Here is a 16,063-nt window from a genome sequence, read left to right as displayed (position 1 = left end):
GGGTGTTGTATTATCAAGACTCTTATGAGGACTTCTATTTTGAATGTATACGACAATCATCGCTGCTTCTCCCCATAAGAACTTCGGTAGATCTTGATCAAGGAGCATAGTTCGAATGCCCTCTTCAATTGACCTATTCTTCCTTTCGGCCAATCCATTTTGTTCGGGATAATAGGGAACAATGAGCTCCCTCTTAATACCTGCTTCCTTACAATATGCAATCAATTCCTTAGAAGTGTATTCCCCACCATTGTCAGACCTTAGAGTTTTTATCTTTCTTTCGGTTAGGGTTTCCACTTCAGCCCTAAACTCCTTGAACTTATCAAATACTTCATCTTTAGTTTTGAGGAGGTAGAGCCATGTCTTCCTAGAATGGTCATCAATGAATGTCACATAGTAGAGATGACCTCCAAGTGATTTGTCAGACATGGGCCCACACACATCGAAATGGATGAGGTCTAATATCTCTTTAGACCTAGTTTCACTATTATGAAATGGCTTTCTAGTATGTTTCCCCAAAGAGCATCCCTTGCACACACATTCATGATCTAACTTCATATTAGGAATACCATGAACAAATTGACTAAGAGTAGGGTTGACCTTGTAATGTAGATGACCATGCCTCCTATGCTATAGCTCAATGGGACTTATTTCCATATGAACCAAAGCTTGAGGTGGTGTAATGACCCTATAAAGATTTCCTTCACGAACTCCAATAACCCTAGCTTTATCAATGCTAGAGTCTTTTCCCCAAACCAATACTTCTAAGTTTTCCATAACAAAAGCAACTCTTTCCTCTTTACCTTCTAAACAAGAAATAGAAAGCAAGTTCTTTTTCAAACCTGGAACATATAGAATGTTGTTGAGATGTAGCTTCGATCCATTATCCAGCTTCAACGATGTTAATCCCAGACCTCTAACATCACAGCTTTTGTTGTCACCCAATTCCATTGCATGAGATGATGGCTCCTTTGATAGTATATGAAGTTGTTTACTTTCACATGTCATGTGTCTCGATGCTCCACTATCAATGATCCATGCATTGTCATTAGTAAGAGAACCTGAAAGGGAAGCCGAGAATCCTTGACTCTTGACCTTGTTGAACAAGTAGTAGATGGCCTTCTTGATCCAACTTCCAGCAGTGTTGCAACCCATTCTTATACAGTTCATCATAGAGGGAGAATCCATGCCAACAAAATGATCTTCGACTCTTCCTGACCTTAGCTCTGATACCATGGTGGAAAATCAAAGTAGTTATATTAGGGTTTGATTCTCCTTTCATGATAATTAGTTGTGAGTGTGTTGGCTTATTTTATTTCTTTATTATCTTATCTTTCTTCAAGCAATAACTATATTATGTGTGTATGAAGATCATAAAACAAGAGACACAAGATATAGGCACTATGCCAGGGAAAAACCCCCCTTGAGGGGAAAACCCAGTCAAGATAATTCTTTCTTTCAATAGTAATCTTTGAGACTCTTCACCCTAGACGAAGACCAGACTTTCCCTCCACACCAAGTTAGCCTCCCAGATCTTTGACCTCTTCCAGCAACTTCGACTATGCAACAGCTTTCGACAACTGGAAACTTTCGGCAATAGTGAAAACTTAGGAGACTTCAATCTCCCAATCCGGACCACGAGAGAGAGAGAGAGAGAGAGACCAAAAGTTCAATTTTCTTCCTCTCTTTAGACTTCCCCAAACTCACACTTCTTTCGACCTCCCAAAAACAGACTTCGCACTTCTCCAACTCTCCTTGAGATATCGAACTAGCTTGAGAGATGATGCGACAAACGACTTCATCTAGCTTGTATTTGTAGGCTTCTTGTGGGTTGAATTAGGGTCCTTTAGGCCGACTTGATCTCCCTTAGGCCGACTTGATGTGGAGGGTACATAAATCGTATTTGACTCAATACAAAACCTTTTTACATGATTCAAAATCCCAATAAGGGTCTCTTTGAATGTACAATGACTCTATAAATTCAATATCAATCCTAGGAGTCCACAATGGGGACTTTGACTAATATAATGATGACCCAAGCATGAAACCCATGCTTTAATAAGTCATTGTTAGAATAATAAAAATTCTTTTGTTTATTCTTTTGACAAGTGCATTACATGATGACTCAAGTACATTAATGAAGACCGAACATAGTTACATTTTCCAACAGGAATGAGACTAATCATACTTGAATTTCTTCTAGTAGAATACCTTGCAGGATTGTTTAAAATTGGAGTTTCCCAATGGATACAAATCAAGCTCTAATAACTAGAGCTACACATAAAACAAGGTGAAGAATAAGAGAGAAAACAAAAGTTGTATTGTGGGTCTAAAAAGATTTATCCCCGGCAATGGCATCAAAAAATGTTGCTGCCTAATCCACATGTTGGGCTGACGTGGAAGAAATATTCAATCCACTAAGTGCGGCCTTGGGGGCAAGTCTCGAGTTGAGTTGTTGCTCAAATCTCAACTCCTCCATCTAGGCGAACACCTAGCGAAGCCAAGGGGGTAGAACTCCTAGTGGCATTTCATCTACATTTTTTGCTGAGCATTGTGAGAGCAAGTTGCCTTTTTTCCTTTTGGAACCACATGCATCGGGAAATGTGTACTCCCTTGAGAACCGTGAACAACTGAAAGACTGATACTGCCATGTTGAGAACTGGTTGATAAATACTACACCAAGGCCAAGGAGACATACAAACTCTATGATACATGACCATGTGGTAAGATGTTGGTGCGCACGACATGGGATATACTGGCCCTTACAACTGCAATCACCCCTACATACCTGAAGACTCCCATAAAATATGTGGCCCAATGAGATCCACCCAAAGCCGTTCAATCCTATCCAAGATGAAAGGACTAGGACCTTAACCCAAAGGGACCAAGCATCAGTGACCATAGCAAAGCCTGGGACACCTCAACACAAAAACTCACATGGTCGACAAGCCTTTGACTTATATCCTTGGGCATACAATGGTGATATGCAAAGTGATAAGTATCTGTATGTTCCCCTGCTGAAATGAAGGGTAACATGCCCCAGCTGGAGGAAGGTGACCAGGCAGAGGTATAGTTCATTGTCATTGTCATGATCTGGATATTAAACCAGAATATGACTTCTTCCTAATATACATATTAAGAATAAGCATCTCCCAATAATTTTCTTTAGGGTAATAAAATATTCAATAGTTATCTGTAACATGGTGGGCAAGGCATCTGTAAAGCTGTTGTGTTTATGAGTAAAAGGGTATATATGGTGGGCATTTGTTATGTAGGATGCTATAGGCTTGTAATTATAATGTCTTAATACTTACAAAATTTCAGTGATACATGGGACATGCTCACTGTGCTTTCAGTATGGAGAAACTCAAAGATAAACATTTCTGTGTCCTCAAGCACACAAAACATCACAACATTTCCAAGCACACCTGCACATCCAAAAGGGATGCAATTGGTTTCAACCCCTGCTCCACCCCACCGCACAATGAAAGCAAGTAGTATCCATAAACTGTGTCCAAGACAATCCCTCATTGGAAAGTAGATCCTGGTAGATGAATAAATATGCAAGGATTCTCAGTTGACAGGATAATCTAACAGACCATACTGTCTGAAATGTCTAAATCAGTATTAGCATTTCTGCTAAATAGTTTTTAAGAATTATGAAAGCTCTATACTACAATATCATATTTTGTTCCACAATTATAGTGAAATTTCTAGCACTTAGCTACAAGGCTGGCAAAAAGATAACCTAGATGGAAATCAAATAGACAACTCTTTAATGTAAATTTCATTGATCCGTCACTGAATTGGTGACATTCAACCAATTTTTGAGTCACCAAAGCCCTTTGGTTACTATACATTACCTTTTACAAAAAACTTTTTGTATAGTTGTGTAATTTATTTATTATCTGATAAGTCTTTCATCATTATTGAAATAGGAGAACAAGCAATGAATGCCATATACAGCATAGCAGTGAGTACAGTAACCATTTTGAGAACCCAAAAATGTATGGTAGCTTCCATGAGAAAGGATAAAATTGTATTACTTATCGTACAGCTACTCAATGTGTTTGTAGTAGATTGGGCCCCTAAACTATTTTTCGTCTTTCATTTAGGATGTTTACACCCGCATGTAGACATTTCACATTGTAATATGGTTAATTGGCTATAGGTTTTTCTCTTTTACAGAATTGAAGAATTATGATAGATGTATCATCTATCATAACCTAGAAAATGCCATCTATTGTACCTGCAACATATAATTTATTAATTTGTAGCTCATCAATACTATCAGATTGTAATTATAGAAACATTTTGTTGTGCAGAATTGCTGCAGATTGGCCAGGTTCAATGCAAATTATCAGGCTTATTTCCCAAGATCACATAACCAGCAAGTAAGGTTTTTTAACATTATCTCCTGTTATTTTCTTTTCCTGAAAAGAATAAATTTTTGTTTCACTTTTTACTCTGCCAATGTACTTGATAATTCCAGACACTACCAAGGCAAAGCCGATTTCCTAATATTCAGGCCAATGAACTCTCATGGATTCTTGTTGCAGCTTGCTGAAAAGAAGCTTGTAAGTATTGCAAATATGCTAGTCCTGATTTCTTTTCTAACTCAAATACAATACATGATATGGCTTTTCTTCTTTCTTTTATCTATTTGCTTCCCCAATATTATTTTTAATAAGTTGTCTCTCTGAATCATTTTAAGGATCAGAGGTAGATCATATCCCACTGGGATAGAGTATGAAGAGACAAAATAGCAATTGGAGTCTGCTGATTAATCATTAGGTTAGGTATTTGAAGGTGTGGTGGCTTTAGCTTTCTTTTGCTTAGGTGTACACAATCTTTTATGATGCTAGACGTGCTTGCAAATTAATATTCTTTCCAAGATGAGGAGTTGTCTGTCCTAACTGTTTTGAGCCTTCAAGATTGGGTGTTGCTACTTGTTACACATGGAAGTGGGTAGCTACTAGAAGAATCATTTTTCCTATTATGATCAGCTTGCAAGCTTGCATCCCTATGATGATCTACAGACAGCTACCCGCAAAGGTCCTCCATCCATGATCCAGTCAGTGCTTTGTGACATCCACCTTACTCATTAGATGAAATAGTGTCATCTATTGTAAGGTACGTTAGCCATTTTGTAATTAAGTGCTTGCATTTAATGGTTAATGGAATTCTAGAATGAATCATAGGGTGAATTGGACAGTTGACCGCTTTTGGTTGTATTCTTGTTCCCATTGATGTTAGTGGTTATCCCCAATGTTATCAGAAATGGAATGGACCAGACTGAACTGGCTTTTTGAGGGAAAACCCATCCGAACTGGTGTCATGGACAGAAAAAGGCCAGTTTAATAACGAACCGGCCGGTTCTTGTAGAGAACCAGCTGGTTCAGTACAAACCAAACTGACCAGTTTTGTACAATACTACCAAGGACCCTTTGAACACAATTTTTTTTTAAAAGACCAATAATTTATGAATGGGGAAGCCTAATATTTTACCATATTGCCCTACTAATGCTATGCAATTAATGGTAATGTAAATTCTTAAAGTAAAAGTATTTTCATAAAGTAATTCTTAAAGAAATTCTCCTTTATCTTTCATTTTCATCCTTTTACTTAAATTTTTAACTTTACCATCAATTGAATCAAGATGTTTGAGAGTGGTTTCAACCTCATTGGATTTCATATGGAGAAAGTAAAATTTTAGATCCCACTCAAAATCTAGCCGACTCAACAATTTTTCAGGATTTCAGGATTGGGGAGATTACAACGTTTCCATTGGAGTTTGTGATGTAGGAGGGTATGGAACTAGCATTCAATCAAGAGAACCAAGCCCTCTATGTACCTTAATGTTAATGGCATTGATTGTTGAACTCCTCTATCATGACCCTGTTGTTTTTTCACAACACTGGAATCTAGGTTAGGGTCTTAGAATCTTTGACACTACCAATCCAAATACGACAAAAATTATTTTGAACGATGGAATATAAACCACAGTAAATCAATTAGTGCACAAAATTGACAACTTTTTACAATTTTCAACAACCCAACTTTGTTATATTAACAAACTGTAATACCATTGTTTCAGGCTCTTGTACCAGGGATAATGGACCTCGTACATCCACTGATACAAGAATACAAACTAGGGCTTGTTGTCAACAACTATGACAACCAAACTGCCCAAAACAAGATATAGTGATCGTCTCGCTGATGTAGTCGACAATCATTGCCGCCTTGATCGTACCTTGAACACAACTGCTGGTCCTTCTGCTCCCATTCTGCAGCTCTACTTATATTAGTGGTCTTGCTCTTTTAGGTCACTGAACACAGCTCACAAATCTGGCCTCTAGTTGATCATTCGTCCATCAATGCATCAACACATAGGGGCTCTTGTTGAGTTGTTCGCAACTTTGTTTGTGAACAATTCTAGACCGCCCACTGCTGCTCCTAAGTTCCTTTGGGACTTCTTCCCTTTGTGAACAATTCTAGACCGCCCACTGCTGCTCCTAAGTTCCTTTGGGACTTCTTCCCTCTATGTGTTGCTCCAATGAAGACAAACTTTGGGTGGGAGGGCTGCCACCTATCACTGCAAGATGTCCTTCTCCAACAATGAACTTGGGCTGGTTAAATTGCTCCCTTTGGCCTCCTTCTTTCGTCCTTCAAAGATCAGTCACGGAACTCTTGAAACTTCACCCTCCTTACTATTTCTAATGTCCTTCTTGCCAACTGATCTAGGGCTACTTTGGGTACCTACTGGCTGCCCTCCAACAACATTAAGACACCCAACAAATCTCTATCCATACTGGTCCCTAACTTGGACCTCAACACCTAGCAACAATCAACAACATGAAGAATACATACCTTGCAAATTGTTGTGCATACCTCTTGAAGTGTCTACTCACTAGTTAGGGCACACTTACAGTTCATGTCAACCTTCCAACTATGGTCAAATCCTCTTCAAAAGCTTGCAGTCTCCTTCCCTTTACAAGCCTTTTACCATCTGTTGCCCCAATAGACTGCTACAACCACCTGTTTAGGCCTTTTGGCCCTCCCAATTGAGACTACAGTGGCTCGACCCTCTCTCCTTAGGTCACAGAGCTTCTCGTCCTGTATTATGAGAGAAAACCTCCACAAATGATGCACAAAATTGCTCCTCCTTCACTCGGCCTGATCTGCATCCTACTCGGCTTAGATAGTCATGAGAAATGAGCCCTAAAACAGATCAATCTCTCCTTTTCGCTAAGCTCCAAATGACTGCGGCCAAGACAAAAGTATTCCTCCCTATGCGAGTTGCTTTTGTGTTGCTTGGATGAAAAATGAAGTCTCACAATCTTTTATTTATATGAATCTTATGTGGCAAAAACTAGCCCTCTCTTGGGTTGTCCTAAAACAAGGCCGACATGTCTTTTGTTGCACAAACCCACATTCACACATAAAAATTATTTTCTCCACTTTGGCACATGCTCTCTTGGTGCTTGAAGTTGCCCCTTGCTCCTTTAAGGGTGCTCTTTCATCTCCAAGGGTCAAATCAACAAAAGTCATCTTGGTTTTGGCCCAAATCCTTTGGGTGCAAAACCCCCAACCTTGGGTTCTTAACCCACAAGAGACTTTGTGGTGCCAATTCCTCCACAACCTCGAACCCTAGGGCTTGGAGTACCTCCCAAGCTACCAATCTCAACAGACCCTATTAAAAATTTACCCATCACTTAAACAAAATCTTGACTTGAAATGCTAAGCTTTTTCTATCTTATTTTAATGCTTATGGGGTGATATTGATGACGAATATCCCAATATCAAAAGTGATTTTGATGATATGTTGGTATTTCTTGTAGATTTTTTTTTTTTTTTTTATGCTAGAGGCCATCTAGGGCTTGTTTGTTGATGTATTTTCGGTTTAGTGATGGATTGCACTTAGTGCTATTTTGGTTATGTGCAGTTTTGGTCCAATTATGTTGGAAACACTGAGAGGGGGGTGAATTAGTATTTCTTATCAACTAGTAACTTATTAATCTTTTCAGAGCACTAATTAATCTTCAACATCAAATTCAATGCATAAACCAACAATACACAATAGACACCAAAATATTTAAGGGGAAACCCTTCTGGGAGAAAAACCACTGAATGTTTCTCTAATAATTTATGAGTACATTAATGCTTCAGCTCCAATTGAAAAAGGGAAGCCCCAACTCCCTAGTATTGTAGAAAAGTGTTCAATTTTCCAGCTCCAACTGGAAGGACGCTACAACGCCCTGGTTTTATTAGTTGCTGCTGAAAGGATGCTCGAACAACCTTGCAAGCTCCAACTTGCCCTAACACCACCCTAACACCTTGAAGTGTTTTCAGGGTCCAACTTGAGGGTGACTTCAATCACTTGCCTAGCATCACCCAACCACCCTTAAAGTAATAATAGATCAGACCGACTATTGTGGGCTCCCGTACCGAAGATAATGACCCACTTACAAGATATTTGTTGGCTCTCGTACCAAGGATAATGGTCCACTTACATGATATTCAATGAAACCCTTACAACTTCAAAACCCTTACTTTAGAAACCCAACTGAAATTTTCTTCAGATGCTCAGTAAGACAAATGAATCCCTGCTGCAATATGACCAGATTGCTGTAATTAAATGATAGTGAGGCACAACATGAATAATGGCACAAACGCTTACTACAAGACTGAATGAATGCTGCTGGATGATTAGATGCTTGCCAAATATCCTGTGGATGCCTTTGCCTTCTACTGCTATAGTCTTAAAACTGCCTTAAAAACCTGACTGTATGTTTCAGATTTCCTCAATATTCAATACTACCTTCTTACTTGCTACACATTAGACTACATAGTTATGCCACTGTAGGGTACGCAGTACCTCAGTCCCTTTTTAATTTAGTAACCCTTATTCATTTATGGCATCAATGATTTCAATAGTTTATTACCAAAACAAGGACTGTCGAAGCATTAAACAGGAACTGGTGCACAGGATATAGATCATCAACAACATACTTCAGATCTAAATAACTCGCATATCTGTGTTGTGTTGCTCCTTCAAATTATGCTCCTCTCCAGGACTGAACACTACCTGCAATGTTCCAAACAGAAAACACTGATCCGTAAATAGGTACTGCTACTTCAAGTCTCCAGATAACTGGCTGCAATTATATGCTGGATTTGAGTCTTGGTCTGCTCAGATCATTCCACAAAGGTCGGCTCTAATAAATTCACATTTAGTAAGTATATAAAATAACTGCCGCAGGTGTTAAGCAATTCGACCACTGCTGTTGTGCTCAAAATAGTTTCTTTTCTCGTTATGGAGAACACATACTACTGCGCTTAGAAGATCCACTTCATAGGATTAAGCCGCATCATTTGAAGATCAATTTCTGACTAATGAATCCTCCTTCAGAACCACAAAGACTCGGATAAGGTTTATCACTTCAAGCAGTCCTCGGTCCTAGGAAATTTGTGGCACGCCTGTAATAAATAATCACACTTCTTCGTTGGTCTTAAGACAAGGAAACCACAGAGATGAACAGACTTTTAAGCCCAGGATGTCATTCTCTTCAAATTGGTTCTTTCACCAACGATGATCACAAATGATATTTCAAAAGGTTCTGAGATTACTCCTTCGAAAAAAGGTAGCCATGGCCGCACAAGGCGGATTAGAGTCCCAGGGTTGCAGGGGAGCGTCCCCCCCCTCGCTCCTGCTCCCAATCCGCACTTAGAGTTGGAGCGGCTTCGGAGCGCGCTCCCTAAAAAAAATGCTCCCTGCCTTTTCGGGAGCATTTAGTATTTTTTGCAATTTTTTTTTGCAGTAATATTCCAAATGCAAATTTTTCTCAAAGAACAAATAAGTTTTGAGTGGGGCAACTTAATAATCAAGCTTATGGCTGTAGTATTGATATCCGATTCATGGTAAAAGTGACATTCTCCTTAATCTTCATTTTTATCCTTTTATTTAAATTTTTAACATTACCATGAAATGACTCGGGATGTTTGAGAGTGGTTTCGACCTCATTGGATTTCATATGGAGAAAGTAGAATTTTAGATTTCATTCAAAATCTGACTTATCAGGTTTTCAGGATTTCAGGATTGGGGGGATTGCAATGTTTCCATTGGATTTTGTCATGTATTAGGGTATGGAACTCGTATTTAATCAAGAGCACCAATCCCTCTATGTACCTTGATGTTAGTGACATTGGTTGTCGAACTCCTCTATCATGACCCTCCTAAAAATGTACGCATCACTCAAACAAAATATTGACTTGACATGCTATGCTTTTTCTATCTTATGTTAATGCTTAGAGGGTGATATTAATGACAAAAGGCCCTATACACATCCAAAAGTAATGACAAAGATACCTCTGGATATTAATGCTTAGAGGGTGATATTAATGACAAAGATCATGATTTTACAACAAGACTAAAAGATTAGACATATCTCGTGGTGGCAAGACTCAAGAGGCCCAAGCATTAGCAATAGATGATAGATTTACTCGTCTTTTCTAGTTTCTAGTAGTTTTAATAACTATCGACTCTTTCATATTAATTATGATATTTTTTGTAAACAATATATGACAATTTTAGTTTGAAGTTTGAAGTTGGCAATTATAACTCATTGGTAATGAATTATGAATATGATTCTTCGTGAAAGTTGAAAGTTGTTTCATTTCATTTCATGTTAGATATTATTTGTTGCAATGGTTACACTTAGCTTACAAGTACAACTTTGGTGATCAATTATGATAAATGTTATATATTGAATTTTGAAAGCTTGAAACTTTAAGATTGATGAATCATGATTCATGAGACTCAATATGTTGTATGTTACTAACTTGTGGACGTGGTTGATGAAGATTATAACTTCTAGATGATTGTTGTTATATGGTTCAATCTATGTTTTTTATGTTTTTTTATATCTAATTCATCATTATACATGTTTTTGTTGACATATATGCATCAAAATATATATATATATATATATATATATATATATATATCAAACGCTCCGGGATTCGCTCCCAAACCGGGAGCTTTTGAAAATGTCGCTCCCGCTCCCAAGTAACCTTGGATCAGACTCTTTATTATATTGCATAGAAACTAGCTGTAGAAGATTAGATTAGGGTCGATGTAAAATATGCCTTGTAAAGTATTCCAAAAAGGAGTTGTTCTTCCATTCAAGTTGCAGATATTTCAGCTTCAGTTAGTAACAAAGGTCGGATGATTGATGTATTTCACAAGATATAAAATCAGCCTGTAATAGAAACCCTTGATCCCAATCAAACCATTCGGAACCCTTTCAGATTTGGCCACTCGCTAGATTTGTCTATCTCCCACAGGGCTGAGATAATTACAGAGCTTGATCAAAAGGATGTACATTTGATTTTCTTGCTTGAGGAGTGTTAATTGAATGCCTTAAATATATTTTCTCTTGGATCGAAAAGGTGCCTCCAATAGGTGAGCCGTTGGAGGGATTTTTGAATTTGCAGCAAAATTAATTCAATTTAAATTTGGCTTGGAGACAAAAAATTTGGGACCCAAAACCCTTTTATGAATTTTGATTTTTAAAATAAATTTGAAAAACCTCCAAAAATAACATTTTGCCATACGAAGGATTATTTTAATTGATGGAGAAGAGCCTTATTACTTGACTATTTGTCTTGGCCAAAGAAGAGTTGCCAAACCATCGTCCATTGGGGTTTATGCCCACAAGTTGGGGGCTTCGTATTCAAATAAGCATAACTCCCAAACCGTGAGGGTTCTCGACATCTCGTGTCATGCCACATGCTATCAAAATCAACTCGATGAAGAGAATCCATCAAAGATAATCCAAACTCAAAAAACTATGATTTGCCATGTAATTTTGGGCAAAAAAGGGGGGGGAATCTTTTGGTGCTGCTTGTTGACATCATTGACAACCACATTTTAACTATCTCCCCCTTTTCTATTGATAGCAACACACGTACTCTCCCTGTGATCACTACTCCCTTTGACTCCATAGCTTTGATTTTCCTTGCTTTTCTTTGGTGGAAATACTGAGGGGGTGAATAAGTATTTCTTATCAATTAGTGTATTTTTAATTTCACAGAGCATTAATTGTTATTAGCATCAAATAAACATAAACATTCATCAACACCATTCAACAATGCATCGCAGTAGAAACAATAGACATAGAGGTTTTTAGCTCTAAACCCCTCTAGAACAAAAACTATTGAACGCTTCTTAATATTTGTCTTCAAAAGATTTACATCAAGTTTTAAGCTCCAATTGAAAGAGGGTCCAACCCGTTGATTTACAAGCTCCAACTTGTAGGACGCTTCTGTGCCCGTTTACCAGCTGCAACCGGAAGGATGCTCCAATGCCCTAGATTTCAAGCTCCAACCTGATGGATGCTCCGACACCATGTTTACCAACTGGTACTAGATGGACCCTCCAACACCCTATGCATGCTACGGCCTGCCCTAGCACCACCCTGCCACTTAGAAGTGTTCTCAAGGTCCAACCTGAAGGAGACTCCACTCTCCTGCTTTGCTCCAACTTGCCACCCTGAAGTGTTCTCCGACTCCAACTTGAAGGAGACTCCACTCTCTAGCCTTGCACCACCCAACCACCCTGATCAGCTGGCAGACCACATTTCACAATTTTCAGACTGAATCCACCTGCGCTCAATAATCAATAGAATTGAACTGCAATAGAAACTTTGTCACATCAAATATGTCTCTGCACAATCTCAATGCCAATTCTAGTCACTGCATAATACTATTATCTCTGTCCACTCTTGTTTCACTATAGCTGCTACTTTGTAAGACCATAGGTCTGCAATGTAGCTGCTGTTAATTGTACATTTTTCTCTTCAGACCCCTAAACACAACATATAGATTCAATAGTAGTATTGTCCCAAGAAGCATGTGTCATAAAATCACTGTCACAAGAGATATTGTTACAACTTCACTGTCACTGTCACAAGAGATATTGTTACAACTTCACTGTCACTGTCACAAATGCTTATTACTGCCAAGTGTCTAAAATGTTTGCCATAGACAACTGTCAATACATTATCAATGTTACACTGTTTGTCAAGTTAAAACCACTGTCACTGCTGTTACACTGTTTATACAACACTGTTGCAAAACTTGTTACATACTATAGGATTGCTATCCAGGCATACGATGACTAGTTGTTATCCAGGCATAAGATGTCTATCATATCTCAAGGTGTCTACTGTAACAAGGCCACATTCATTTCTAAGTTTCTGTTATGCTCTATCATCAAGTCATAGGTTTCACTGTCAAGTCCATCCATACATCACTGTCATATTGTTCTGCATGTCACTATCGAGTTCAATGATACATCAAAGGGCAACTATCATGTCATATATCAAGGTCGTTCAGATTGTATCAGTGAAGTCCAGGTAAAGACACAAATCCTTACTGGTGCTAATGATAGTGTATTCCAACTGAATTGTGACAACACCACTGAAGAAAACAGAGAATTAATGGCACCCTTACTCTTGCAAGATATAAGCATTGAAACCCTTGGATAAATCATAATACAAATGCTCCTTAATAATCTTTACGTGCTAGGACAGTTTCAAAATAATCCAACGTACCACAAACACTGTAGCATATGTTATAGTCAACAACAGTTATTTCATACCTGAACTGAGCCTCAAATATTTTTCTCAGACAATATAGATATCCCGTCTTCTTGTATCAACAGTCTTTTTATGCAAGAACCATTCCTATGCTGATCTTAGTCCTTGTTTGTAGGTTGTTTGGACTCAAGATTGTGACATGGAAAGGTTCAGGCAAAGACAATCTATCAAAGGTGACTGCGGCTATAGGACTTTAAGAATTTGCAACATAACTCAGCTCACTGTGACAAAGCTCTAACTAGCTGCCTGAAATTACAACTTGGAGATTGATTTATTGTATATTCCTTCAACGATGAACAATAGGGCTAAAAAAAGGTTAGAGTTAATTTTCAGGATCGCAGAGCTGCTGTTATAACGTTTTCATAGTCAATCCTTTGTCACTTCAGAGACTTCCAGACTATGTGATGCATGCTTCACAAATTCGGATGGCAATGGACTGAGTGATTTTGAGTCAATATTTGTAGATCAATGCTTCATAAGAACCATGCCAAATTTGCTAAGGATATATGCCTTTCAACAAAGTGTTACCAAGTTTTCCAGGGCCGCAACAGATCGCTGAATCATCAAGTTAATACGGCCTTTACACTGTCCAAGAATCTTGTGAAGTTATGGCTGCAGAGTAGTCATAGGTGCATTGATCATGTAAATTTTCAGAACTTCACTGGGGCAACAAATAATATTATTTGACCACAGATACCTAGAACTTCGACTCGCAAAAATATCCAAAGCCAAAACAAACATAAATATTTCCTTCAATCCTCGCATAATTTTAATCATTGTCACAGGGCTGGAGATAACATTTGGGCTTCGGAATAGGTGTTGAGTTTATGCCCTAAAGAACTGCCACAGGTCCACACTTCAGATTGCTCAATGAATGCGTCATAAATCTGTTGCTCAGAGATAAGCCTTTCTTTTATCCTGGGGAAGGCCGAAAACGAATTCCAAAAACCAACCAAAAGCAAAGCTTTAAAAGAAATTCTCTCGTCTGATATGATCGACTCTCCACAGGGCCAAATAGAACAATTTCAGAGCTTCAAAGATATTCATTCATGTGCATACTTTGGGAAGTAAGGTCAATGCCACTTTATAGTTTTTCTCCTGGATAGGAGGGGCTCGAATAGGTGAGCCGTTGGAGGAATTCAAGGAGTCATAATCCATTCGAATTTGAATGAAGCCCACAACCGTTATTGGAGTTACATTATGATCTTTCTTAGAAGCCAAGTCCCCTTTGAATTTGATTCTTAAAAATAATTGTGAAAGCCCTCTAAAATATAACCTTTGCCATTATTTTAATGATTGAAGAAGGAGCCAGATCATTTGACCATTTGACTGGATCAATAAGAGCTACCACATCATTATCCTTTTGGGGTTTTTACCCACAGTATGGGTCCTTCATCTTCTGATAGGCATAATTCACAAACCGTGAAGAACTACATAGCGTGCCACATACTACTGGAATCAACTCGACGAGGAGAATCCAATGGCAAGGATCTCCAAGGCAAATTCAGTGATCTACTTCTTCCACAACCTCCAACAAGTGCAGGGTATGTCCATTGTCCTGGGAATCTAAACCCTAGAGCTAGAGTTTCCAACCATCCTTCCATTGGAGCTTCCATCTTGATGCAATGTAGACAAATATTAAGAGTGCCCTGTTGACCACTAGAGTGGCACCTGATGATTATATGAAGAATCCATATCCAAGGATGATCCAAAGGACACTTGTACCATTAGATATCATCAGTCAACAAGAGTTTTTAAACTCTACTTCTATATCGCATCATCTTTCTTGTACCTAGATTCCACACCCTGCGGGGACTTGTAATAAGTGATACTAGTAATGATGAGTTTGGAGTCTGTAATAGGGTTAGGGTGTTGGGACTCAATCAACAAACGAGTACACCTTGGAGTGTTTTTTAATCTGGTTAATTATCCTTTCATTTTCAGAGGTGGATAATTTTCTGGGTTTCTTCACTCACCTTTTACCCCAAAGCCGGGGTGACGGTTTGAAGGTTGAGCCCCTAACACATCTTAGTGTCTAGAGTCAATGTATATTACCATACTAGATCAAAAAAAAAAATTCATGGAATTTGGTTAGGTCTAAGTAGTCATTTTAAAAATTTTTAGATTTTCCCAGTGAACATTTGGCCAATTCCTTCGTGGGTTTTTTTGGGTTTAGGCGAAGGAGCAAGGAGTTGAAATCTCATAATTTTCTGAGCACGAGAAGTAGTGATTCCAACCCTTCAAAATCAACAGACAATAGTTTTCTGGGGCAACGCAATTTGGTTTGGTGCAGCAGTTGTAGCAACGTTCATTTCTCACCTAGGTTTTGTCATGCTTGTCCATTGAGACAAGCTCAGGTGCACCATTCTATTTTACTATTGTATTTGCTCATGAAGAAGTAA

The 16,063-nt window shown here is 38.4% G+C and overlaps 1 protein-coding gene across 2 annotated transcripts in view; it reads left to right on the top strand.

Moving 5' to 3' along the window:
* Window positions 1-16,063, top strand: part of LOC149237573 (mediator of RNA polymerase II transcription subunit 25-like) — a 387,887-nt gene that overhangs the window by 359,875 nt on the left and 11,949 nt on the right. Inside the window, exons 12-13 of one of the 2 annotated variants that reach the window (XM_089372701.1) lie at window positions 4,326-4,394; window positions 4,493-4,577. In XM_089372701.1, the coding sequence (XP_089228827.1) occupies window positions 4,326-4,394; window positions 4,493-4,577 (154 nt within the window). The remainder of the gene's footprint in view (window positions 1-4,325; window positions 4,395-4,492; window positions 4,578-16,063) is intronic. The other variant, XR_016246301.1, reaches the window with a different exon arrangement.

Source organism: Pinus tabuliformis, chromosome 8 (assembly GCF_031772625.1).
Source record: "Pinus tabuliformis cultivar Carrire ecotype Pingquan chromosome 8, CPIR1, whole genome shotgun sequence".
Lineage (NCBI taxonomy): Eukaryota > Viridiplantae > Streptophyta > Pinopsida > Pinales > Pinaceae > Pinus > Pinus tabuliformis.
The sequence above is the reverse complement of the archived record's forward strand: the minus strand, read 5'-3'. Positions and strand labels throughout refer to the sequence as shown.